At 45.7% G+C, this 25,207-nt stretch overlaps 2 protein-coding genes across 3 annotated transcripts in view; one reads left to right on the forward strand and one right to left on the reverse strand.

Moving 5' to 3' along the window:
- Positions 1-20,175, forward strand: part of ERG28 (ergosterol biosynthesis 28 homolog) — a 31,482-nt gene extending 11,307 nt beyond the window's left edge. Inside the window, exon 5 of the mRNA XM_037738527.1 lies at positions 20,063-20,175. Coding sequence (XP_037594455.1) covers positions 20,063-20,160 — 98 coding nt within the window. The 3' untranslated portion in view covers positions 20,161-20,175. The remainder of the gene's footprint in view (positions 1-20,062) is intronic.
- The window catches only part of FLVCR2 (FLVCR heme transporter 2), a 64,393-nt gene continuing 40,597 nt past the window's right edge, over positions 1,412-25,207 (reverse strand). For both annotated transcript variants that reach the window (XM_017528603.2, XM_037738525.1), the window contains exons 3-10: positions 24,822-24,962; positions 15,652-15,719; positions 14,202-14,305; positions 9,754-9,864; positions 8,479-8,584; positions 8,247-8,358; positions 7,644-7,699; positions 1,412-3,185 (exon numbers count right to left, since the gene is read on the reverse strand). In XM_017528603.2, the coding sequence (XP_017384092.1) occupies positions 3,114-3,185; positions 7,644-7,699; positions 8,247-8,358; positions 8,479-8,584; positions 9,754-9,864; positions 14,202-14,305; positions 15,652-15,719; positions 24,822-24,962 (770 nt within the window). In that variant the 3' untranslated portion in view covers positions 1,412-3,113. The remainder of the gene's footprint in view (positions 3,186-7,643; positions 7,700-8,246; positions 8,359-8,478; positions 8,585-9,753; positions 9,865-14,201; positions 14,306-15,651; positions 15,720-24,821; positions 24,963-25,207) is intronic.

A 25,207-nucleotide genomic window follows, 5' to 3' on the forward strand; every position in this document is an offset into this window, starting at 1 on the left:
AAAATATCTCAGTGGTAAGAACTATCCTTTCTTTACTTGCCAGCTATATTGTTAGGAGGCAGTAAGAAAAGCAGCGATGACAGTTAACATTTGAATGCAGATCCACATGGAGACCTCTTATGAAAGGAGTGAATGAAAACATTGGCTAATGTAGGTCCTCTGAGCATGTGTCATAGAAATGTGATTCCAGATAAGTAGCGGCAGGATCCCAAAGTAGCTAAAGAGGTGTATAGTTAGAGTATTTAGCAGACACTATGGATATTAGAATTTTTTTATTTATTTATTTTTTTGTAGAGATAGGGTTTCTTCCTATTGGTCAGGCTGGTCTCAAACTCCCGACCTCAAGTGATCCACCCGCTTTGGCCTCCCAAAGTGCTGGGATTATAGGCGTGAGCCACCGCACCCCGCCTTTTTTTTTTTGAGATGGACTCTCACTCTGTCACCAGGCTGGAATGCAGTGGTACGGTCTTGGCTCACTGCAACCCCCACCTCGCCGCCTCCCAGGTTCAAGTGATTCTCCTGCCTCAGCCTCCCAGGTAGCTGGGACCACAAGCCCCCACCACCACGCCTGGCTAATTTTTGTATTTTTAGTAAAGATGGGGTTTCACCATATTGGCCAGGCTGGTCTCGAACTCCTGACCTTGTGATCTACCTGCCTCGGCCTCCTAAAGTGCTAGGATTACAAGCATGAGCCAGCTGATTGAATATTAGATTTCTTAGTAGCCCAGGCTTGGGTCCCTTCCTAGATCATTTAAAAGAGAATCATAATATTGTTTGTCCCCAACTAAGAATTGCTAATAAACATGGTGCTAGAATGCCACAGGCACAGTACAACTCTCTAGGGAAAAAAATGTACAGAACACAGATAGTAGCAGCTTATCCATTCACGAGGTGATCACGACTGGGGAGGGATGAGTGACAGGAAGTTGGACATTTCACAAGAAAAATGGGAACGCAGAAAAGCAGCTACTGGGACTGAGCAGTGAGCCCCAGCCACAGCAAGCTGGGGTGTGGCTGGGGTAAACAGAGAACAAACATTTCAAACACACTTTGAAGCCGAGCCAGAAAAAACAGTGGACTCTCTCATAAGCAGTCACTCACATTCCAGTGTGTACCCAGCATGGAAAGAGGTCAGGGTCATGTGCTGGATGCTGAGTTGCTGCCCCCCCACGTAGGCAAACAGTAACCTTTACAGCCTTGTCTTTAAAAAATATCCATCCCAGATGGTAACGTCTGGCAACAGTGAGATGCTCCTGTGGAAGGCCACAGTTGCTGCTCCTCTAGCCTTGCATGCTCCCCTCCAGCCCAGTCCTTCCCCACACCTGAGACGCGCCTCAGGAATGTGTGTGTGACAGTCTTGTATGGACTTCCAAGAGCCATCTCTGCCCCACCAAATGATAAGGAAGACTGCTTTCTGAGAATTTTTTATTGTCTTGAAACGTCTGATCTTAAAAATAGAAAATACAAATTATGTTTTTAAAATAAAGCAATAGGTTTGGTGAACATTTTGTTAATACATTTTGAAGGGTTGATGAGTAAACATCTTTCTCCTTATCAAAAAGTAAGGCACACCCTCACCTCTCTTCCGCACTGATTCACTACTACCAAAAGCATGGACTTCTTTCTTCTGTTACATACAGCACATTCCTTGCATCCATTGCTTAAATCTCTACAAACACACAGACACACACACACACACACACACACACACCCTGGGTCCTCTCAGGCAGTGGCCCAGGCACCGAAGTACTACAGCCAGGTCAGGCTGCCCTGATACACTGAGGCCAGGGCAGTGGCCAGAGCAAGACAGCATGGTGGTCATGATCGCAGCTGCCCAATGCATAGAAGTTACCAAAATCTCATTTTTAGGAGGTATTACCAAAGCCAATGAGCACAGCCAGACAGCAGGCTAGATAAAAAAGGAGGTCAGCTTGAGTTGATTTAAAGAGAATCCCTTTAAGTTTAGAACATCTAATAAGGATTATTACTCAAAGCAGGTGGGGATAGGGGTTGGTGGTACAAATACTATCCCCAGCAGAGGTGAGATAAGCTTTTAATTCTAGCAGACTCAATTCCCATTGCAAGGGGGCACCACCTTTCTGCTTCTACTCCTTCCCTCTTATCTCTCAGAAGCAGCTTTGGATTTGTCAGAGTGGAATGAATTAAGATTAGTTTTCAGTAAAGGTCAGAGTAAGTTGGCTGGGATTACCCTGACTTGGAATAAAACAAGCACTTGGGCTGATGGCTGAGGTTCCCAACACAGCATTGAGATAAAGGCATCAGAGGTGATGTGACACACAGAAGTCCCTGGGGAAATACGTCTATAAAAAAGAACCTTCCCATTCCTAACTCAAGATAACAGAGTTCCCAAATGTGGGCCTCCACAAATACACTCAGCAGATAGCCCCCAGCACGATCACACCTAGGTAGTAGCTCTTCCGAGTAGGTGTCTCCATCATGGCCACAACAAAGTCCTTTGTCAAGTTTATTGATGTTTGGTTTGCTCAGCTCTTAGGAAAAAGGGTTTGGAGACAGACCCTGTTAGGCCAGGAGAATTTAGGCCCACAAGTCCTGATGGAGCTGTTCCAATGGAGTTGTTCTAGTGGTGCTTCCTCTCCTACAGAACTCAGCAGTCAGTCCAGTGACCCAGGAGATGACCCCTGGCAGAGTAGCTTGCCCCTTCTTAGAATTGGGCTTCATGAGAGGCTCCTAGGACACTGGAAATTTCAAGTTTATATCCTGAATAAGCTTTCTTCCTATGATAATTTTGCATGCATTGTCCATGAAGGATGGAGGAAAAGAGGGAAGGCAAGAGACCAAGCTAGGATCGACTCCACTATTCTCTGCCAGCCTGTCCCAACACCAACTCCCATAGCCTAAAAGGGGGTGGAGGTGGGAATCCAATTTGCATTTGGTGAAAGATGTAATTTTCTCCAAGTAAATCATCCAAGCTCTTACACGGGTTCTAGGCGGAATAGGCCATCCAAGCCACAAATAGTCCTGCTGTTTCCCTCCAAAAACTTCTCTAGCGAAGCCCTTTGTGCTGGCGGTGAGAGCTGTGCTGAAGGAAAAGGTGGGGTGTTCATGTTCCCTGAGTTGTCACCACCTTCCTCTCAGAGATGATCATCTGACACAGCAGTGGGCACTTTGCTGGTGTTGCTCTCTTCCTCCTCCTCCTGGAGTTTCTACAAAGCAAAACAACAGGCAGCCCTGTGGGTAAAGGGAGAGGACTCCACCCTGGCTGGAGCAACTGCCTGTCCGTGACTAATAAGGGGGAACAGCAAAGCCAGGGGCCACTCAGCATCCCAGAGAGCCAAGAAAGAGAACAAGAAAAGAAGCAACCAGCCCCTGCTATAAATGCACCCACAAACACACCCCGCCCAACGTCACAGGGTCATCAGAGGGAAAAAGGGCCAGCTTTCTATGATGTCAAGGCCACCACAAACCATCTGGCTCCGAGTGCCCCTCTTCCAGGCCCACTCTCAGACGGAAGCAGAAGCAAAGCCCCTTTTCCTTCCACGTTCTCACAGCTAAAAACTTACCTCGACTAGCCATCAAATCACTGTCCAAAGTGCCACATCTGCAATTCCCTCAAAATTTCCAACAACCACCATTTGGAGGCAGTCCCAGGATGAGGAATACAGTTTTTTGTTTTTTGAGACGGAGTCTCACTTGCTGCCCAGGCTGGAGTGCAGTGGCATGATCTTGGTTCACTGCAACCTCTGCCTCCTGGGTTCAAGCGATTCTCCTGCCTGAGCCTCCCATAGCTGGGATCACAGGTGGGTACCATCATGTCTGGTGAATTTTGTATTTTTAGTAGAGACATGGTTTCACCATGTTAGCCAGGCTGGCCTTGAATTTCTGACCTCAGGTGATCTGCCCACCTCAGTTTCTCAACGTGCTGGGATTACAGGCATGAGCCACCACGTCCAGCTGAGGTATACTATCATAATGAACAACCAGTAGATGCCAAGGCAGCATACATAATTGCATATACAAGCTCAGTGGCTTTAGCTTTCTAGGGGAGGGATGGCACAGGATTCATTTACAGGAAAGTCTTCTAGGTCATGTTTTTAGGTGGGTTTGGAATTACACATGCCTGGAAATTATCCTGTGGAGCCCCTAGGTACATGCTACCAACCTGGGCCTCTGTCTACTGTTTTAAGGACTTTGTCTGTGACCTCAAGGGTTCTTCTTCTTCACAAGTAGGCCTTGGGCACAGCACCACATAGCCAACACCACTCAAGGCCTAGAGGACACACACAGGGGTAAGACAGAACCCAGTGTCAAGTGGACAAATGGTATTTTCTTCTGCAGGGAGTGTCTCAGTATCTGTTAGTGACAATAGCAACAGCTGTAGAAATCCAAACTTCCCATTCTCAATCTTCATAATACTTGGCATCAAGTCAGCCTCAGAAGTGAGGAGCCGTCATTCAGGCAACTAACAGCCTATTTCAGTCACTCAGTCTCCCCTCTCTCTGACACACACACACACACACACACACACACACACACACACACACACACACACACACACACACCACGCCTGCCTCCTCCAAAGCCATCATCACAATTACAAACAGTAAACAAGTTAGTGGAGACAGAAGAGCAACTACTGTCTATGTGCTAGAAGAAAAACGGAAACCCAAACCAGTAAGATGCTCATAGTCAAGGTCAATCATTACCCCATACCAGAAGTCCTATCTCTTTTTCCCTAAACTATACATTTCACTGATTAGAAAGAGCAGGTCTGGTCAGATCTGCTGTGTGCCCAGTCTTCACCTGGCTCCAGCAATGAATTTGTCTGCAGGACTCTGAGTTACAATGGCTGCCATGGGGTGTGTAATGTCGGGGTTCCAGAGGAGGGCTGCTCTGTGATGGCCCTGGCTTCCTTGCTGGTGTTAGCCCCAGCATGACTTTCACCCCACCCCCAATACCAAGCTGCCACGGGTGCCAGGGAGGCTACAGACACATAGTGAATTATCCAGGGACACAAGACAGGTGAGCACCATTGATCGGAACCTAAGGCTCCTGTTCCTGCTCAGCGCTTTTTCTAGCACCCCACACTCAAAAGAGAGTGAGCCAACAATTGTACCTTGATTAACAAACCTGGTCTATGTGCACAAAAAACTGGCTGCAAGAATCATGAAATAGCAGAGCAACTGAAATATCGAGGGAAATGGAAATATACAGTGGACATGAGCTTGTGGTAGAACATCATAGTGTAGAAATGTTATCAAGCTATACTAAGTAAAAGAGCAGAGTAGAAAGCAAAATATACACAAGGGTGTCCATAGACTACAACACTGGAAATGCTACTAGGTTATCTCTGGGAAGCAGGATTATAGGTGATTTTGATTTTCTTTGTTTGCCTATGTCTGCCAAAATAAACACAGGTTATAAAGTAAACACAGCAAAATCTCATCTCACTTGACACAATATGTCACATTCCAAATTGAAACCTTTCACCAGGCACCTTTTCCCAGGCTCACTATACATATATTTACCCAAGTGTAACAAATCGTTCCTCTTTTTCCTTCCCCCCGGAGATGGAGTCTTGCTCTGTCACCAGGCTGGAGTGCAGTGGCACAATCTCAATCCCAGTAGCTGGGATTACGGGTGTGCACCACTAGCCTGACTAATTTGTGTATTTTTAGTAGAGATGGGATTTTACCATGTTGGCCAGGCTGGTCTCAAACTCCTGACCTGGTGATCTGCCTGCCTCAGTCTCCCAAAGTACTGGGATTACAGGCATGAGCCACCACGCCCAGCCAGTTTACCAAATCATATGTCTCCTTGTACACAGGATGGGTGAAAGCCCAACTCCATGGTGACCCTACCGTGGTCCTCAGGCAGAACTAAAGAACATCATTCCTGCTGTAAGGCCCTCCTTGTCTCCCCAGTGAATTTTCCGTTCTAGGCCCCTCCTTCCACATGCTTATCTGCTGCTGCCTGCCAACTCTAGAACGTAATAGTAAAGACCTAAAGATTATCATCTATCTGCCAACACAGATCCTTAAGACACTAAAAATATCCCTAACAGATATCTCTTGCCTCAGAAAATTGCCAAAGATTTTTCAAAATGAAAAATACTCAGTGTTGGCGCTCATATGACTGCCTACTGCCTAGCAATATACATTGCCAGTATTCATAGTACCTTTCTAGAGAACAGTTTAGCAACACATATCAAAGTCTTTAAAATGGGCATGACCATTGATCCCTTTCTCAAGGAAATATGGTACTTGAGAATATGCACAAAGATTCAGCTTCTAACATATTAATCACAATATTATTTGTAACAATTCAAAACAACCATAATGTCCACAGACAGGAAAATTGTTAAATAAATCATGACTTATCCGTATAAAGGAACACTATACAGGCATTAAAAGTATGTTGTAGGCCAGGCGTGGTGGCTCACTCCTGCAATCCCAGCACTTTGGGAGGCCAAGGCTGGCGGATCATTTAAGGTCAGGAGTTTGAGACCAGCCTGGCCAACATGGCCCAAACCCATCTCTACTAAAAATACAAACATTAGCTAGGCATGGTGGCGTACACCTGCAATCCTAGCTACTAGGGAGCCTGAGGTATGATAATTGCTTGAACCTGGAACGCAGAGGCTGCAGTGAATTAAGATTGCACCACTGCACTCCAGCCTGGATGAGGGCGAGACTCTGTCTCAAAAAAAAAAAAAAGTTGCAAAAGACTAGTTGCCTGATAAAGTGTTTGCAATAAGTGAAAAAAGCAGACAGAGTTTCATTTTTGTTTAAAAAAATTTGCATTTATATACACATATTCATATATCTCATGTGGATACAGGCATGCAGAAATCAATGCAAAAAAAGCATCTCATCTCTAGACGATGGAATTACAGCATGATTTTTAAATTTTGTACACTTTTCTGTATTTTTTACTTTTTCTACCAAGAGCATGTATTACCTCTGTAAGTTTTTTTTTAAATTTTTGAATATCCTACCTTTACTCTTTCTCAGATTTGAAATTTCTTTCATCATCACTCAGATTTGATAACTAAGATTTTGTTTAAAGTGGCTCCCAGCCAGTGAGAACAGATGAGAAACACTTTTCTGTTCTAGGTCACACCCCTGGTCCTGCCCTCCCCCACCACGCCAGCTCCTGCTTCCTAACTTGTCCTTTCAGAGCCCTACTGGCAACTCTTTGGCTCCGTCCCCATGGCCCTGCCTAAGGAGTTGTCACATTCCAGGAGAGCCACTGCCTGGGGGCCACCACCTCCATGACAGATGATGGAGCCAGGCTTCGCCTTCCTCCCCAGCCACTGCCCCCACGCTGAACGCAGTGGAGCCAGAGCCTCAGGACTTGGCTCAGGACAAGTCAGGGGCACTGCTCAGCTGACTGTGACAACAGTGACATGCTCAGGATGAGGCCGGGGCTCCAGGAAGAGGGTAGGAAGTGAGAGAAGAATCCAAGAAAGAGTTGTAAGAAAGCAATGGCAAAAACATCCACCAAGGAAAGCCTTAGGATACCATGTGTGAGTGATGAGCTGTTCTCCCAGCTGTGACAAAACCAGACCCCATGGGAGTTCTCCCTGCCCCACCTATGTTGCCACATCCTCATCAAAAGCCTTGGACCCTGATCTCAGCTCCACAAAGCTCCCACATACTCACATTCTCAGGAGTTTCTTTGTTTGCTTTCTGTCTCCGGAGATCTGCCTTAATGAATGCTAAGGTTGACAGATTGAGAAGGAAGAAAGACAAAAACACAGTTATCACGTTCATCCAAGAGAAGAAACCTTCATTTCCTAAGGGTCACAGGTATCCCAAACTTACTGCAGATATTCAAGAGGGCTGGTGACTGAGGGCACCATCAGCCAACTTGATAAAGCCCGAGGATCACTGCCGTCCCTGACAGGTAGGAGCCAATAATGGCCTTCGCTTGTGGATCACTTATATTTGCCAGGGACTTTGCATGCATTGCTCTAATTATCCTCATTTTACTGAATAAAAACTGAGGTTCCCAGAGGTTGGTCCACTTGTCCAAGGTCAACTGCTATGGAAGTCAGTTTCACAGTCTGGGATTCCAACATGGTCTTCTGGCTCTAAAACCCATGCTCATTCTACCAAGACAATGTGCTGCCTCCTGAACAGATTCCCCAACAAACCCTTCCCTCTGTCCCCCTACATAGGTACTCCCTATCTGTTGTTCCATCGAGACACTGGGGTCCCAAATTGGCAAGCTGAGCCTCATCTCACTCTCAGGCTCCAACTCACCAGTGAGGGCTGTTCCAAGAGCAAGGAACAGACACAGGAAGATGTTCCCAGGCTTGGTTCCATAGTTGTCAATAATCTGGCCCTGGGAGATGGTGAAAATGATCCCAAATACCTGGAAAGGCATAAAGAATATCGGAAACAAGGGCCCAGTCAACTAACCCATGAGGAGAACTGAGCTGCCATGATGCAATGCCAGCCCAGCCAGGAAACAAAGAGGAAGCACGAACTTTACCTGTGCAGATATGTTGAGGAGACCGGAGGAGATGCCTTCTGATTCTGGGTACGTGAGCTCCACGGCAAACTCAAATCCCAGCGGGAGATAGCCAGTCATAAAGAAGCTGAAGTCCAGACCAGAGAAACAAGAGGATGAAGAATTTCCAGAACAAGAGGGACGGGGAGCCCACCTCCTCCCTTAGAACTCCCTTTCCTGTTTTGTTTCTTCTCGCCAAGACATATTAGGTCCTCTAATGATCTGGGCATCCTCTAAGTGGTCATAACATGGAGAGGGGCACCCCTGAAGGCCAGGAAGAAGTTCACAGGGAGACCTTGTACTTAGCAGGTCTGGTGTCTCTTGCTGCTTCTCCATCTCGCCATCAGTGACAGCCAGAGTCAGCATTTACAGAAGGGGCAGGGATGCCTGTTGTGTGCAACCCGCAGCTGAGAGACCATGTCCTGGGTACATAGGCTCTGTACCAGTAGTGGGAAGTTCCTGGATACTGAGCAGCATCTCCATGGCTCTCCGGGACCTGGAAGGAGGAACTTAGAGTCCTCCTTATTTCCATCCAGAAAGGAGTCAGCTGAGAACCGAGTGCCAGCGTGCGCTCTCTCCCTCTTTCTTTCACATGCACATGCACATGCAGACACACACACACACACGCACACACACACTCATATACTGCCCTTAGGAAAATAACTGGGAGGTGGAGCTGAGCAGAGACTCCTATGAAAGAGGTATTGTTTCCTGTGTTTTCTCATATAACAGGTCTAGACAATTCCAACTTTAATTTCTTACATTTGCACCACTCTTCTTGATGCTTTCATGTCATCTTTCTCAGTCTTTCCAACAACTCGACAAGGCAGCCACTCTTATCTTCCTTTACAGATGAGGAAATTGAGGCTCAGAATGGTTAAGCGCTGTGCCCATGGTCTAACATGTTGGCAGCAGCAAAACTGAGACCAGGACCCAGAGTCTCTGGTTCCAAGCCCTATGTACTTTCCATAATCCCATGTTGTCCAGGCAAAAACTGAAAAAGACTCTAAACAGGTTCTAGCCTCCGAGTTGTCATGAAGGGTGTGCTTCATGCTTCACTCCATCCCAAAAGAACAGACAGCCCAGGCTGCCTTTGGAAGTGCTACAAGTATTACCAAGAACCCTGGACACCATGTCCATATCTCCTGAGGTCAGTGAGAAGTCAGTAAAAGTATCAATACTGCATCCTAGGATGCTAGAAGCTCTAAGAACCATGCAATGGTGTTTTCTAATAAATAGGCCAGAGGTGAAACTTACCCCATTGTGCCAGCAGTGATGAACACTATCCACAGGTGTCCCAGGCTCAAGGTAAACGTGTATACCAACATGCCCACCAGAGTCATGATATAGACCACCAGGGTTGTCTCCCTACAAGTAGAGGCAAAAAAATGGAATCAAACACTTCTGACTTGAATAGATTCATTCATTCGTTTTTTCCACAAGTATCTATTAAGTATCTGCTGTATGTCGAGCCCTCTGCTATGTTCTTGGAGTTTTGTTCGTTTGGTTTTCAGAGACAATGTCTTGCTCTGTTGCCCAGACTAAAGTGCAGTGGCGTGATCACAGCTCACTGCAACCTTCACCTCCCAGGTTCAAGCAATTCTTGTGCCTCAGCCTGCTGAGTAGCTGGGACAGTCATGTGTATCACGCCAGCTAATTTTTGTATTTTTCATAGAGATGGGGTTTTGCCATGTTGGCCAGGCTGGTCTTGAACTCCTGACCTCAAGTGCTCCACCTGCCTTGGCCTGCTCTAGTGCTGGGATTACAGGCCTTACAAGGCCAAGGCCTGGCCTTGTTCCTTGGACATTTTCTTTCATAGAACTTTCTCTCCATGAAGATGATGGACACCAACGGACAATGATCACACAAAAAAATATTTAATTACATCATGATCAATGCTACAAAGGGTAAGATTAATAAAACAGGAAGTCATCTTATGATAGCTTTGTTCTCTTTCTGTAGAACACACTTAACCATATCAAGCTTCCCCTTGTCAGGTCCTGGCCACAGACAAGAAGGGAAAAGCCCTTTCTCCTTCTCCCATCCCTTACCAGAAAAAAGAAAAACAGGACAAACATCAGCCATGGTGAAGTCCTGACGTTTAGGACTACCCCAGACGCCATCCAATTCTGCTTGTCTGCTTCATCCCAAGACCCATGACAATGCTGGGCAGGGCTCTCTGTCACCTACAAGTTCTTCCTGTCCCTATTGAAACAGACTCAACAAAGCTTTTTCTGTTGAGTCTGAATTACTCCACTCCAGAGAGCAGGAACTAAGAGAATATTCTCTTGCCCTGAACTGAGTACTTGACTTCCAAAGCCAATGTAAGAAACCACCCCTAGCTTCGCCCACTCCCTGTTACATTTCCCTCGCTTGGTCCCCTCAGCAGTCCCATCAGCAAGCTCCAGCTTCTATTTCAGGCTCACCCCTCTGTGCCCCTCCAGCAGTTCTCTTCCCATGTCACCCACCTAGGACTCTGCTGCAGCCCTGACTCATGCAATTGGACCTGCATTCTTCTCCCTGCACTGCTTAAGGCAGGGCACAGGCACTGCACAGCCCTCTGCCTCCCTACCATGAACATCAGGGCTCAGATGATGAAAGCTTTAAAGCCCTTTTTTTTTTTTTTTTGAGACAGAGTCTTGCTCTGTTGCCCAGGCTGGAGTGCAGTGGCATTTTTTTTTTTTTTTTTTGAGACAGAGTCTTGCTCTGTTGCCCAGGCTGGAGTGCAGTGGCATTTTTTTTTTTTTTTTTTGAGACAGAGTCTCGCTCTGTCGCCCAGGTTGGAGTGCAGTGGCATAATCTTGGCTCACTGCAACCTCCACCTCCCAGGTTCAAGCAATTCTCCTGCCTCAGCCTCCCCAGTAGCTGGGACTACAGGTGCATGTCGCCCAGGCTGGTCGCCAACTCCTGAGCTCAGGCAATCCGCCCGCCTTGGCCTTCCAAAGTGCTGGGATTACAGGCGTGAGCCACCACACCCGACCTTTAAAGCCTTTCTTTACACATCACTCCTGAAGCCAGAACCATGGTGGAGGTACCAACCAGCACACTATGGTTGTGTCAAACTAAACCTTACATCTCTTGAGTGCCAGATTCTGTGAAGCACTTCGTATGCATTTATGATTTCAATTCAACCTTTACAAAAATCCTGTGAGAAATATATGATGATCTCTCATTTTACCAATGAAGAAGCTGAAGCTCAGGCCACTCAAGTGACTTGTCCAAAGTCACCAGCTGAATAAATGCAGAGCTGGGATGTGAACTCAGAGCGGGATTTGAAACCTATGCCCCTTCTGCTACCGCATGCAGGGATGATTATGCACCATGTGGTTGCATCTTTGGAAAAGCTCAAGGTCAGAGTCTCCAAAGGATGCTACTTCCACCTGATGCTTCAAAGCAGCTACTAAGAGCAGAGGAGCTTCCTCCTCCCTTCATGCTCCTCCCTCACACTCTTCCCACAAACTCTGCAGAAAGTGATGTCATGGACACCAGTCTTATTGATTATCCCATCAGCCCACCAGGATGAAGCTTTAATCATAGCTTCATCCTAAACCACTGACCAGTTTAGAAAAACTATTTGTAGTTCCAGCCTGAGATAAACCTCATCACCCAATTTCCAGCCTCCAAACCAAACTAGACAAATCTGGGAGCCTCAAGGTGATGAGGACTGGCACTGAAATGATGGGATCACAGAGCTCTTGTCCCACTAGGAGTTGTCCTTCTCTACCTGGGTAGCGGTACAGGGAGAAGAATATCTCATGCTGACCACTAGATTTAGACATCATGTGGCACTAGGAACTGGTCATGTCTAGGTTCTGAAGAGAGCTGAGAAAGTGTCCTTCCCAGTCCTCTCATTCTATTTTCTACTTCATCTGAATCATACAGCTGCCCATGTCCCAGCCCAGCCAACATTCCAATCCCTCCCTCCTCCTGCCACAGAGCAAGCCCTGGAAAAAGGGACACTGCTATTCAGTGGTTTGGGCATGCCCAGTCCTCACCACTCTGGTGTCTGGCTGAAGCAAGCAACTAACAGATGGCAGCGATGAGGCGGCGGCCAAGCTCCGCCAACAGTAATTAAGCAGAGCCAGGCTCCTCGTTGCCACCTCCCTAGGGATGGTCTCAATTGGCCTTTCTTCGGACAGCCAGAGTGAGATCTGGTCTGACCAGAGCCTCACAGAAGTGGGTTTGTGTGGTGGAGAACAGGGTCTGCCACTGTCTGTTGCCTGCAGACACTGGGAACTTTGGAGGCCTTGATGGAGCAGCCCGGGACACTGCCTTGCCCCAGTATAGTATAGCCTAGCAGCTGCCCCGCCAGCCAGTGCTAAACTGAGTACCCAGTGAATGGGGAGCACTGGAAAATCACAAGGGAAGGATGTTGAGGGGCTGTTCGCCAGAGCATTTCCTCCAAGGCCAGCTGCTGAATTGAGACACCCAGGTTGCTTTGTACAAATGTAGATTTTTCTGCTGATTTGGCATCCATGGGGGGACTAGTGGACTGGCATTCACTAAAATCTTTTAATTTTTCTTCACCTATGTTCACACTGATTAAACCTTTTTTGTTGTTGTTGAGCCAGGCCGGAGTACAGTGGCATGAACTCAGCTCACTGCAACTTCTGCCTCCTGGGTCAAGCGATCCTCCTACCTCGGCCTCCCAAGTAACTGGGACTACAGGTGTGTGCCACTATGCCTAGATAATTTTTGCTTTTTTTTTTTTTTTTTTGAGATGGAGTTTCGTTCTTGTTGCCCAGGCTGGAGTGCAATGGCATGACCTCGATTCACCACAACCTCCACCTCCTGGGTTCAAGCAATTTTCTTGCCTCAGCCTCCCAAGTAGCTGAGATTACAGGCATGTACCACCATGCCCAGCTAATCTTGTATTTTTAGTAGAGACGGGATTTCTCCATGTTGGTCAGCCTGGTCTCCAATTTCCGACCTCAGGTGACCTGCCCGCCTTGGCCTCCCAAAGTGCTTGGGATTACGGGCATGAGCCACCGCATCCAGCCTAATTTTTGTATTTTTTAAGAGATGAGGTTTTACCATGTTGCCCAGGCTGGTGGTCTTGAACTCCTAGACTCAGGCAATCCACCTGCCTTGGCCCTCCAAAGTGCTGGGATTACAGATGTGAGTCAATGTGCCTAGCCTGATAAAACCTCATAAGGTAGCTCCAGGCTCTTACAAATGCACTGGGCATTCAGGTAAAAGAACATTATGATATTTACCAGCAAGTTATAAATAATTGGAAGATAATATACACTGCAAACTGGAGAAAGCATAGAGCACCTTGGTTAACCCCACGGGGTCCACAAGGTGCCATGAGAACAGGGCAGTGAAATCACCTCCTCCTCATCTCCATTCTTTGGAGTTTCCACAGACTTTCCACTGCTGAAATTTTTTTCCCATTCATTTTCATTTCTCCCTTCTCTGCTGCTTTCACAAAGCTATGTAGAGAGTGGAGAGGGGGAAGAGGACTATGCTAAGCCTTCAAGTCCGGCAGCTCTCATCTTCCTAGGATCCCGTGGGGATCTTAAGAAGGGCATAGCTTCCCTCATTTGAGAAATGAAGAAACTGAGGCTCAGAGAAGACAAACTTGAATGACCTTCTTGGCCACTCAGATCTCCACACAATGCCTTGGAGCCACATTGCTTATGAATATGTCATTTCAAAAAAACAGGTCCCCAGTTCTCAGTCCAAGAGGAAAAGTCACTTACTTGTAGGTTTTGGACCTATCCAGCCAGATTCCTGAGAGCACAGCCCCAAGCATTCCTGCAATGACGATGGTCAGGCCAATTCTTCCAGCATTCACTTCTTCCCCCTGGGGAAACCATAGCCCCAACGATCACCCGGAGATGGGACAAGACCCAGGAGAGAGTGCAGTCACCATGGGGTGAAGGAACAAAGGCAAGTAACTCAGGCTCCATCAAAGTCAACATTCAGAATGTATCAGGATAAGAGGGCCTGTAAGAAGATGGCTTAGGAGAAAATTCTGAAATAACTACTCCTCCCAGCAACATAACTCTGAATGTGTGTGCATGATATTGGATGCTGGAGTGACAGGGATGAAGCAAATTTGTTCTTAGAACTACTTTTAGGAAAATTTTTTTAAAAATGTAAACCTTACAGCAACTCTTCTATCTTATCTGTCATTATTTCCATTTCACAGATGGGGAAATTAAAATGCATATGTTAAAATTTCCATTCTTGGGTTTTTGAGCTATCAGTGCCAAGAGGAATGGAAAGATAATCATTACATATTTTTGAGTGCTTACTATAAGCTAGGCACCATGCCTAAGGTTTTATATCATTATCTCATTGACTCCTCACCATTCCCCATCATAAGGTTAGGAATCAGTCTTCTCCATTTTGCAGATGAAGAAACAGGTGCAATGAAATTAATTTACAAGCCCAAGGTCACAAGACATATGGTAAGTTCAGAGCTAGGATTTGAACTCACACCTTTGAACTCCAAAACTAGAACACAGCCACATAGCCTACCACTTCTGCAAGTGTAAGAGCCTAGTCCTTTCAAAAGATGGTTGGATCTCTGTATTCCTGAGTCCAGGACCCTCAGTCTTCCATTCCCAGCAACCAGAACCTCATGGGTTCTGGAAACATTTAAATTCAGAAATATTATATATATATATATATTTGCCAACTGCGTTGCCAAGCACTGTTGTATAATAAATACATATCTCATGTATAATTATATATACATATACATGTGACATTATTTACTCTCTAATCCTAAAAAGAATCTTGCAAGAAATAATTATGCTTCTTTTGCAGCAAAAGTAATCTATATATAATGATATAATGAAGAATTGGGGCCAATTTTGCAATCCATCTAACACAGTTGACTCAAAACAGATGTTTGTAGAAAGGATTTGAAAGTGTTTAGCACATGAAAAAAAAAAAAAAAAAAAATGAAAGCTCAGAAACACTAACTATCTTGTCACATTGTCAAGCTGTCACACAGTTTAGTGCCACCACAGCTGGGGTTGAGATCTAGGGCCATCTCCTTCCAAATCCCATAAGCATACCACCATATCATGCTACCTAGAACTAGGGGGAACGAAGACGTCACCATCATCCAAGCTCCTGCCAAGACAGACTTAGAAACATATCATCTCGAGGCCCAGCATGCTTAGGGAAGTCCCTTACCGGGTAGTGCCGGATGACCATGCGATTCAGCAGAGTGGACAAGGCATAAAAAGCACCAGCATTCAGACCTGAAGGAGGGAGTGAGAAATACAACATTAGGGTCAGCTTTCTTCTGGGGCCATTGCTAACTTCTCCCCCGGCAGCTGGGGGGAGGGTGTGGGCAGAAATCCTCATCCCCATTGCCACTCTGAGCAGTAGAGAAGAAAAATCCAGGGAGGTCTGAGGCTACTCTGCAGTTTTCTCAAAGAAATACTTCAAAACAACCAAAAGTAACCATTTAATCTTTCCTTAGCCATACCCCGTTGATCTCTGATCCCTTTGATTTGCTCTGGAAGATAAACTCCCAGGACAGAATTATCTACATTTTCTTAAGCCCTGGGTAGATCTATGGGGTGGTCGGTAGGACACCTGGACACATTCCTCCTCCTCCTGATGACCATGCCCCCTCTTTAGGTTGCTCCAGACCTCTGACCCCTGTGCCACTCCCTCTGCAGGTAGTTTCTCTCCTTTTTCCAGTCCTCCTCCAACTTTCTTTGCTGATTCAATGTCACACAAAATCTGTTACATGAAACTAGAAGAGACCCTGAAGAGCATTCGGTTGACTCTCCTACTTTATACCAATTCATTCACCTAAGGAATGGAGCACCAAGGATATGCTCTGAAAGGCAGCATCTGTAGTGAATAAGGTCATTTGGCCAAAGTCATACAGCAAATCAGTAGCTGAGACTGGAACTGACCCAGAGGAGAAAAGGCCTCCTGGCCTCCCTTCAATGATGATGATGACAAAGGCAGCTGCACATACCTATGGATTAGATACTTTGTAACGACCCTAGAAAGTAGGTGGTATTTTCATCACCATTTTATAGATAGGAAAGATGCACACACAGTAAAAACAACAAATACAGTCAGTCCACAATGCCCACCAGGGGTCTTTCTAACTTTTACTAAACATTGAGGCTCACAAGATAGCACACGCAATATTAGAGTCACTTGGAAGGGCGTAAGTCAGGACACGGAGCTTGTGGGCAGGGCAGCCTCAGGAGTTCCTCTTCAGTGGAACCAATCCATAGAACCCCAGTCCACACAGCCTTCCAGAAGTTACTTTCTTTCAGATGACAGCTAAGGTGCAATGAAAGGTGGGTATGGCAACCACCCTGGATGCCTCACAGGCGCCACTGTTACTTGTAACAGTTCCGTAGGCGTAGTTTCCAGGGGCCCCATAAGTGACAGGCCAGTGAAAGGAGTCACTGTACTCAGGGAAGCACGAAGAATGGCTTCCCACAAGAATGAATAGGTCTCCCTGTCCATTTTTTTTTTTTTATCACCAGAGGACATTTTTATCATAAGCAATGTTGCCTAAAGGTAGTTGACATACTCCCTTTATCTGGTTCCCAGGGGTAAAAGATACAAAGTTAAGCAAAGGTCAAATTCTCATCCAAAATGGGAAAGAATTGCTTTGCAATCACACAGGTATTAAGTGATGGAACTCGATTTGAACCCAGACGCTGTGGCTCCAGAGTTCTTGATCTTAAACACTCTGCTTTATATCCTCACAAAGCTGATTCTCGAATTAGATTTCTCCGTCTCAGGTCACTGAACAATTTCCTCATGTCCCAGCCTCTCCTAGCAGACCACCCCAGGGATGCAACAAGATTGGGCTCAATACAGCTTCCGGAGCAGCACAGAGCCACAGCGGGCCAATAAACCCAGACGTATCCCCAAACATCACTGCAGCTGTCAGGCTGATGGCTGCAATGATCACAAGGCTCTCAGCACGGTCTCATCCAAGCAGCATTCCCATCTAATCTTCACAACACACACTCAGGCACTTAGAAAGTCCATTTCTGAGTCAGGAGGGCCCATAAGGAGACATTCCTGAAAAGCCAAGTGAGGCGGAGTGTGGGAAGGAGAAGAAAGAAAACAGTCTCCTCCCTCTTCCCATCTCCCCCACTCCTCTCTAAGCCTCCTGGCCTAGTCTGACACTGCAAAGGGCAAGGAATGTTCCAACTCAGGCTTAGCTTCAGGTGGAACAGCTGCTCTCCTAACAGATGAGCCAAGGAGGGCAGAATCCACAGAAAAAGGAGGGAAATTATCCAGAAGGACTGGGAGCAAAAAATATACCAGTGCTTTCATGATCCTGTTAAAGGCCTGAGGAACAGAGTCCTGAATAGGTTGACCCACACTGCGGAAGCCGAGTGGTTTTTCTGGGGCCCAAAGGTTTAGTGAAATAGTTTCCAAAGTGTGGTCTCTGTTCCATCCCAGACCTACTGCAACAGGAACTCTGAGAGTGAGCCCCCCCCCCCCGCAATCTGCATTTGAATGAGCCTCCCAGGTGATTCTGATCATAAGCAATGTTGGTGGAAGCACTGGCTCCCTAGAGCAATGTGGTTCACCAACAGCCATCCCTGCTCCAGGCCAGACAGGTGACTGAATCAGGGCTAGAGGGGACCAGGAGGGAAGGAAGAGCAGAGGTTCATCCTGGAAGGCTGCCGATCTTCTCCACTGTTTCTGCAGCCTCGACTTAGAGGAATCAGGAGGTTGTGTATGTTTTCTGAATCCATCTTTGGTCTAGATGTCCCTTCCTATATTGTCAAAGGTTGCCAAACATGGTTAACCAGGATAAGTTCACTCTACTGCCCAAACAAAGGGGTTGAGCATCCCACACAGAAGGGCAGGAATGAAATGCATGCTCCTTCCTGGCGTGAGTACCTCTTACAGGAGTGCAGGTGACTGCATTCTATTCAGGTCTGATCATCCTCAGCAAGGTGAGCCTGCTGGGCCAGGGAAGAGAAAATGTGACCTCCCCTAAAAGGCCTGGTCATTCCTGGAATCAGTCACTTGGGAGAGGTGCCACTTACTGAGGACGCAAGCTTTAGAGAGGCAGAAAGGACTCTGTCCACATTCTGAATCTCTTTCTTTCCTTTGTCAAAAACAATTTTTTTCTTTGTGAAAAATGTTTGGGGGTCTCACTACGTTTCCCAGGCTGGCCTTGAATCTCGATCCTCCGACTTTGGTCACCCAAAGTGCTGGGACTGCAGGTGTGAGCCACCAAGCCCGGCCCCAATAACAATTTTATTCAAATTGTGTTCCAGAGAATACTGACATTAGAATTCCTTAAAGTTTAAAAACGCAGATTGTGAGGCCCTACCATAGATTCTACTGAATCAGAATCTCTTGGAATAGGGCCCAGGAATCTGCATCTTTAGCAACAACAACAAAAAACCCCTATACATTTGTTAAGACGTCTGGAATTTGAGAATACATGGCCTTCAAAATACAGAAGATCAGGGACCAGACCCAGGCTCTCAGGTGGTGGGGTTAACATGGAGGCAGCTGGGATGGGAAGAGGCTTCAAGACCCACCACACAGCTACCCCAGAGGTTCTCAACTCTGCTGCAAGTCAGAATTATCTGGAATGCTGGTAAAAAGCTGATTCTCAGGCCCCAACCCAGGCTTTCTGAATTTGAATTTCCAGAAATCTATGCGCACATTCTGTCAAGCACCCAGGGAATCCTATCCTCAGGGAATTTTGGGAAACACTGACCCCAGATCATATCTTTGGGTTTTGTTTACTCTGTGTTTTCCTTTAGTCCTTGTTTTAAAGGGCCACCTTGACCTTGGCAAAGCTCCTGGGAATCCGGAGAAGGATTTTATGCCCACTCTTCAGCCAGGATTTTAGAGGGGGCGTGAAGCCCCCTCCCTAGGCCTATGTAGGTAGAACAATGATAAAGCACTGAGAGCCCCAAGGGAAGGTGAACCTTGGGATATACAAGTTGGGGCTCTGAGTTCAGATGCCAGAGCCACTGGAAAATTATTCAAAAGGCTTCTGAAAATTATTCAGAATAATCTTGCCTTCAGCAAGGCTGGGCGATAATTACAGAAAAGGTATGCCCTTTGAGTATGGCATTTTCTAGAAGAGAAGACTTTTCAACAGGGCAGTTGTTATGCCATTGATAATAAGACATTAGAGGAGGCCATGTGAATGCAAGACCTAGAGCCACAAACAGAATGTAGCCAAAGGAAGCTTCCTTTCTCTCTCTCACCCCGCCCTGCTGTGAAACACACCAAAGACACTTGCAGGCAAGTGGAATTTCTGGTTCCTTGAGTCTTCCCATATTGCCAAACTTGAAAGAGAGAGGGAGGGTGTTTTACTGGCAGTTTCTTACTAATGTGAGATTTCAGCAACATCAAGCAAAAGCCCAACCCCTGCATCTCTTCCCTTCTAAACTGAATTGCCAGATTCTGGAAAAAAAAAACAACCAAATAAATAAATTTAAAATAATAATAGTTATTAGTATAAATATGCCACAAATATTACATAAGACATATTTATATTAAAAGTATTTGTTGCTTGTCTGAAATTCAAATTAACTGGATGGCCTTTATTTTATCTCTCAACCCTACCTCTAAGGGTGTAGCCAGAAGTCTAGGGAAATGCCAGCAGCACTTGGACCCTTGATTTCCTCCAAGGCCTTCAATCATCACTGTACTTCAGCTCTGGGCGGTTGACTCATCAGCTTGGAGAACCACTTGGAAGGCCACGACAAGTACAATACCACCAGCTGCAGGACAGCTACTCCTCTTAGTGAAATCTGGTTTGGACCAAAGAAGCAATGCTGGAAATAAGTTTACCAATGCAATAGCAATCTGGAGACATGCCATGTCTTTATTCTCAACTGCATTAAAAGCTCTCACTTCCATTCAGAACACTACAATGGGAAGTAAGTGTCATCGCTGTTTTCTGGTAGCGGGTGGAGGGTATTAAAGAGATGAAGGATGGGTAGCACAGACGGGTGAAGGCGGTACACTCAGTAACGGGCAGAGCTGACACCAAAACTCAGACCTCCCATTTCTTATGAGCCAGCTTTGAACTTATGAGTCTAGCACTCAAGGCTCTTAACCCAAGACATATTCACCCATGTCCAGTACATGTTCCTGTGAAATGCTGTTGTCTGTTTGATTCCTTTAAATGCTCTTTGAGCATTTGATTTCTTTAAATGTAGCTCCAGCTACATGCTCTTTAAATGCATGTAATTCAGAGCTAAATATGAACACTACATGTACAATGTAAAAAGAATGAACCAATTTGCCTTCAAAGCCCAATCTGAAACTGCAAGGGGATTGGGAGGACTGGGATGATTCTGGAGGATTTCGAAGCATCAAGTTGAATTTATACAGGGCATTTTAAAAAACTTTTTTTGATGGAAGGCCAAGGTGGACAGATCATCCGAGGTCAGGAGTTTGAGACCAGCCTGGCCAACATAGTAAAACTCCGTCTCTACTAAAAATAGAAAAATTAGCTGGGTATGGTGGCGGGTACCTGTAATCCCAGCTACTTGGGAGGCTGAGGCAGGAGAACTGTTTGAACCTAGGCGGTGGAGGTTGCAATGAGCCAAGATCATGCCACTGCACTGCAGCCTGGGCGACAGAGTGAGACTCCGTTTCAAAAAAAAAAATTGTTTTTGTTTGTTTTAATTTGGAAAAAACACAGTAGAAGAAAGCAAAGATTAACAGTTGGAGTAAGTGCCTATTGTTTTTGCCCTATGGGCAAGAAACTAAATCTCCAGAGCCTCAGTTTCCTCATGCATAAAATGAAGTAAAGGGCTTACGTCATGGGTTTGTTTTGAAAATTAAATGAGATAATGCATGTAAAGCAATTAACATGATTTCTCAATCAAACATTTTTTCAAATCTGCGATTAAGTCTCAGAATCATTTCCTTGTTGGAAAGAGCCCCATATGGACATCACATTCTCCCGAGTTTCCTTTCAGCATTTTCAGCCAGGCTCTTGTTCACCCCAACTGTTATCGCCACTGCAGGCAGCTATAATGTTAAGCAGTGCCATTGATTGTTTTCAACAAATGCCCGGGCAATAGAGCTCTTGCCACTGAACAAACTCCAAGTCAGATCAAATAACATGTCCTATGAATAGGGCTTTTCTGGGGACCTGCCAGGGAGGTCAAATAGTAATTCTCAGGGGTGGAGCTCCAAACTGACTTTGCTCCTTCCAATGGCTGAGACAGTTGGCTTTCACAGCTCCATGGCCTCAAGGCTGCTGATGTCACAGCTCCATGGCTGCGAGGCTGCTGATGTCACAGCCCCATGGCTGCGAGGCTGCTGATGTCACAGCCCCATGGCCGAGAGGCTGTAGCAGTCAAGGCTACTGCAGAGCCTGGGAGAAGAGGATTGGAATAGGGCAAGTTAAAGCCCATAATTCTTACTGATATTTAGCCATTTATCCTGAATAATGCTGCTTAGATTGCTGCAAGCCATCTGTTAAAAGTTCTGAAAAAATTCATTTTGACATTTTTCTTGTTTTTAAAAAGGAGCAGATTTTCTAAGGTCCTTACTCCACCTTTCAAGAAGTGCTTTCTTATCTATTTCCTGGGTTATCATTTAATCAAATAGATAAGAAAAAGAGTCCGGAAGTACAGGATTAAAACTACTCTGTCAGATTAAAGACTATGTAAGCAACCAGCCATGCAAGAGGAAGGAGGAGGAGTGGCTTTGCTCTCCACAGCATGGCCCAGGCTTGAGTCCTTCGATGACAAGGAGCAACAATGTTCCTGGTACATTTTGTTTCTGTTTCTTATTCTCATGGGTCAGTGACCTGGCCCTAATATCAACAACCTCCAGCACTGAGGACCACAGCCTTTGGAAAGAGACCATTGCCCAGTTATCACACGGTCACCATTTTCATCCATAGAAAATATTTATGAAGCACCCATCTGCCCTAGAATCCCAAGGTAGGCTTCAAATATCCTCTGTTAGATGCAACAGGGTTTATGGTTGTCAAATGTCAATGCATTCACGATATCTAACTCTAGCAAAAGCAAAAGCTCTTAGAGTTATGGAATCCTGAGTCTAGAAGGGACCCCAAAGGTCATCTGGTTTCACTATCCATCTTTAGCCTGAGATTCCCTAAAACATTCCCACCAAGTGGTTAGTCCCATCTGTACTTGAATACCTCTCAGTGATGGGGAACTTGTAACTTCCTTAGTTGGACTTCTCTAAGCTTTGGAAACTTTGTCTTTATTTTGTGGATGAATGGGGAGACATACTCAGAGAACTGAGAAACTGGAGGGAATGAGGAATGGAGGACCAAGACCTTAAAGATGAATTGGGTCATCTACAGCTATTCCAGATGAAAGGTCACATATGCCTGAAAATGGGATTGCCCCTTTAACAGGATGAAGCCGCCTCTTACCTAGTGTCTCAGCAGATAAATATTTTAATTGAGATAAAATGTACTGATAAGTCTAAAATGAAACCCTGGCACAATCCTAGGAAGGAACATCAATAATTCCAGAATTGGCATTAAGAATGCAGACTTTGGGCTGGGTGTGGTGGCTCATGCTTGTAATCCCAGCACTTTGGAAGGCCGAGGCAGGCAGATCACGAGGCCAGCTGTTCAAGACCAGCCTGGCCAACATGGTGAAACCCCGTCTCTACTAAAAATACAAAAGTTAGCTGGGCATGGTGGCAGGTGCCTGTAATCCCAGCTACTTGGGAGGCTGAGGCAGGAGAATCACTTGAACCTGGGAGGCGGAGGTTGCAATGAGCCGAGATCATGCCACCATACTCCAGCCTGAGCGACAGAGCAAGACTCTGTCTTGGGGGAAAAAAAAGCAGACTTTGGAGTTACATGAACTTATATTTGAACTCTGGCTCTGCCACTTGAAAGGTGTGTGGCCTTGGGCTACTTATCTAACCACTTTGATTTTACTTTCCTCATCTGTTAAATAGGGATAATTTTAGTACCAACATCACATGGGTGTACTGGAAGTTAAATAAAATCAGATATGAAAAGTACCTGGCACATAGTAAGCGCGATTGCTGTTATAAAACAATACTTTTCAGTGTATAGGCAACATGAAGTCAAGGCCACCTGGGGTTTCACTAAGAATAAGTCATGTCAAACCAATCTCATTTTTTTGTTTCATATGGTTACTATACATGTCACACAGCTGCTAACTCTTGGTTTTAATCAAACTTTAACTGGTGGATTAAATGACCAAATGTAGGCTGAATAGCAATAAAGGTGGGTAGATATGCAGCAACTTGGACTAAGGGTATGGTTGGCATTCATCTGGAGGACACTTTTCTTTTTGGAGGACACTCTTTAATGGAATGCCATGAGGTTCTTTCTTTGCCCTAGTCCGATCCAACAATCTTATTACAGGCTTGAAAGAAGACACAGAAAGCACCATGCTGGGAAGGGAAGCCAACACATTAGCATAAAGATTCCAACCTATCTTGCTAAGAGCCAAGCAAATTAAATGAAAGAGTGATGTTGTGCATTCAGATAAAACAGAAGTCAATTACAGGATGAGGGAGGACGGGTTGAGGAGTGACTCCTGTGGCAAGACACATCTATGCATGCATTCATTAATTAACTAATTCAGTAACTACTGGAATAGTCACCAGGGCTAGCCACTGCTGAGGAGCTAGAAAGATGAAAAACATGAATCCACAACCTTAGAAAGTTCAGTCTAATATGGAAATAGATCTGCAATTTTTTTTTTAATGACAGGTGTTAAGATGTACAAGGAATAGGACGGGCGCGGTGGCTCACGCCTGTAATCCCAGCACTGTGGGAGGCTGAGGTAGGTAGATCACGAGGTCAGGAGATCGATACCATCCTGACCAACATGGTGAAACCCCATCTCTACTAAAAATACAAAAATTAGCTGGGTGTGGTGGTGCACACCTGTAGTCCAAGCTACTCAGGAGGCTGAGGCAGGAGAATCACTTGAACCCAGGAGGTGGAGGTTGTGTGTTGAGCCAAGATTGCGCCACTGCACTCCAGTCTGGTGACAGAGCGACACTCTGTCTCAAAAAAAAGAGAGAAAAGAAAAAGATGTACAAGGAATAGCTTGGTAAGAAAGGGAAAGTCACCTACTACTGCTCTTCAAAAGTGATATGGAGATGAGACTTGGAGGACCAACAGGCATTGGTCAGATGACCTAACATGGGAAGAAATTGTTTTCTAGGTGGACTTTACAACACATGCAGAAGCCCTCGAGCATAGCTGGTTCCTCTGGATTGACCCTAAACAACAACATCACATGCACAGTTGGGATCTGGAAAGAGTAAGATGTGAAGATACCTCAGGCCACTCATCTAACATTTCCAGTTCAGATGCCTTCCTAGGCACATCGGCACCTTACCATAGGTGATGACCAGCAACACAAAGTTGAGGTTTTTGAAGAGCCGGCTGATGGAACTTAAGTACGAGGCATCAGGAGAGGCCAAGGCATAGCTCAGGGATTGGGCCCTGCTGGGGGGGTATTTAGGCTTCTCCTTGAACACTGAAAGGAAAGAAACAGAGATGACTGAAAATTCCCATGGTCCCACCCCAACAGAACTGGCTTCACAGGGGCAAAAGCTGCTCCATCATCTGACAGGAGCTAAGACTCCCAAAGGAAATATTAATTCTTACATGAAACCCTTTCCAGCCCCTTTCTTGAAGCTGCTTCACATTGTCTGAGGCTGAGTGAATGGTCCTTTGATACATTTTTCCTGTTCTTTTTCTTTTTTTTTTTTTTTTTTTTTT

Source organism: Cebus imitator, unplaced genomic scaffold (assembly GCF_001604975.1).
Source record: "Cebus imitator isolate Cc_AM_T3 unplaced genomic scaffold, Cebus_imitator-1.0 Scaffold54, whole genome shotgun sequence".
Taxonomy (NCBI): Eukaryota; Metazoa; Chordata; class Mammalia; order Primates; family Cebidae; genus Cebus; species Cebus imitator.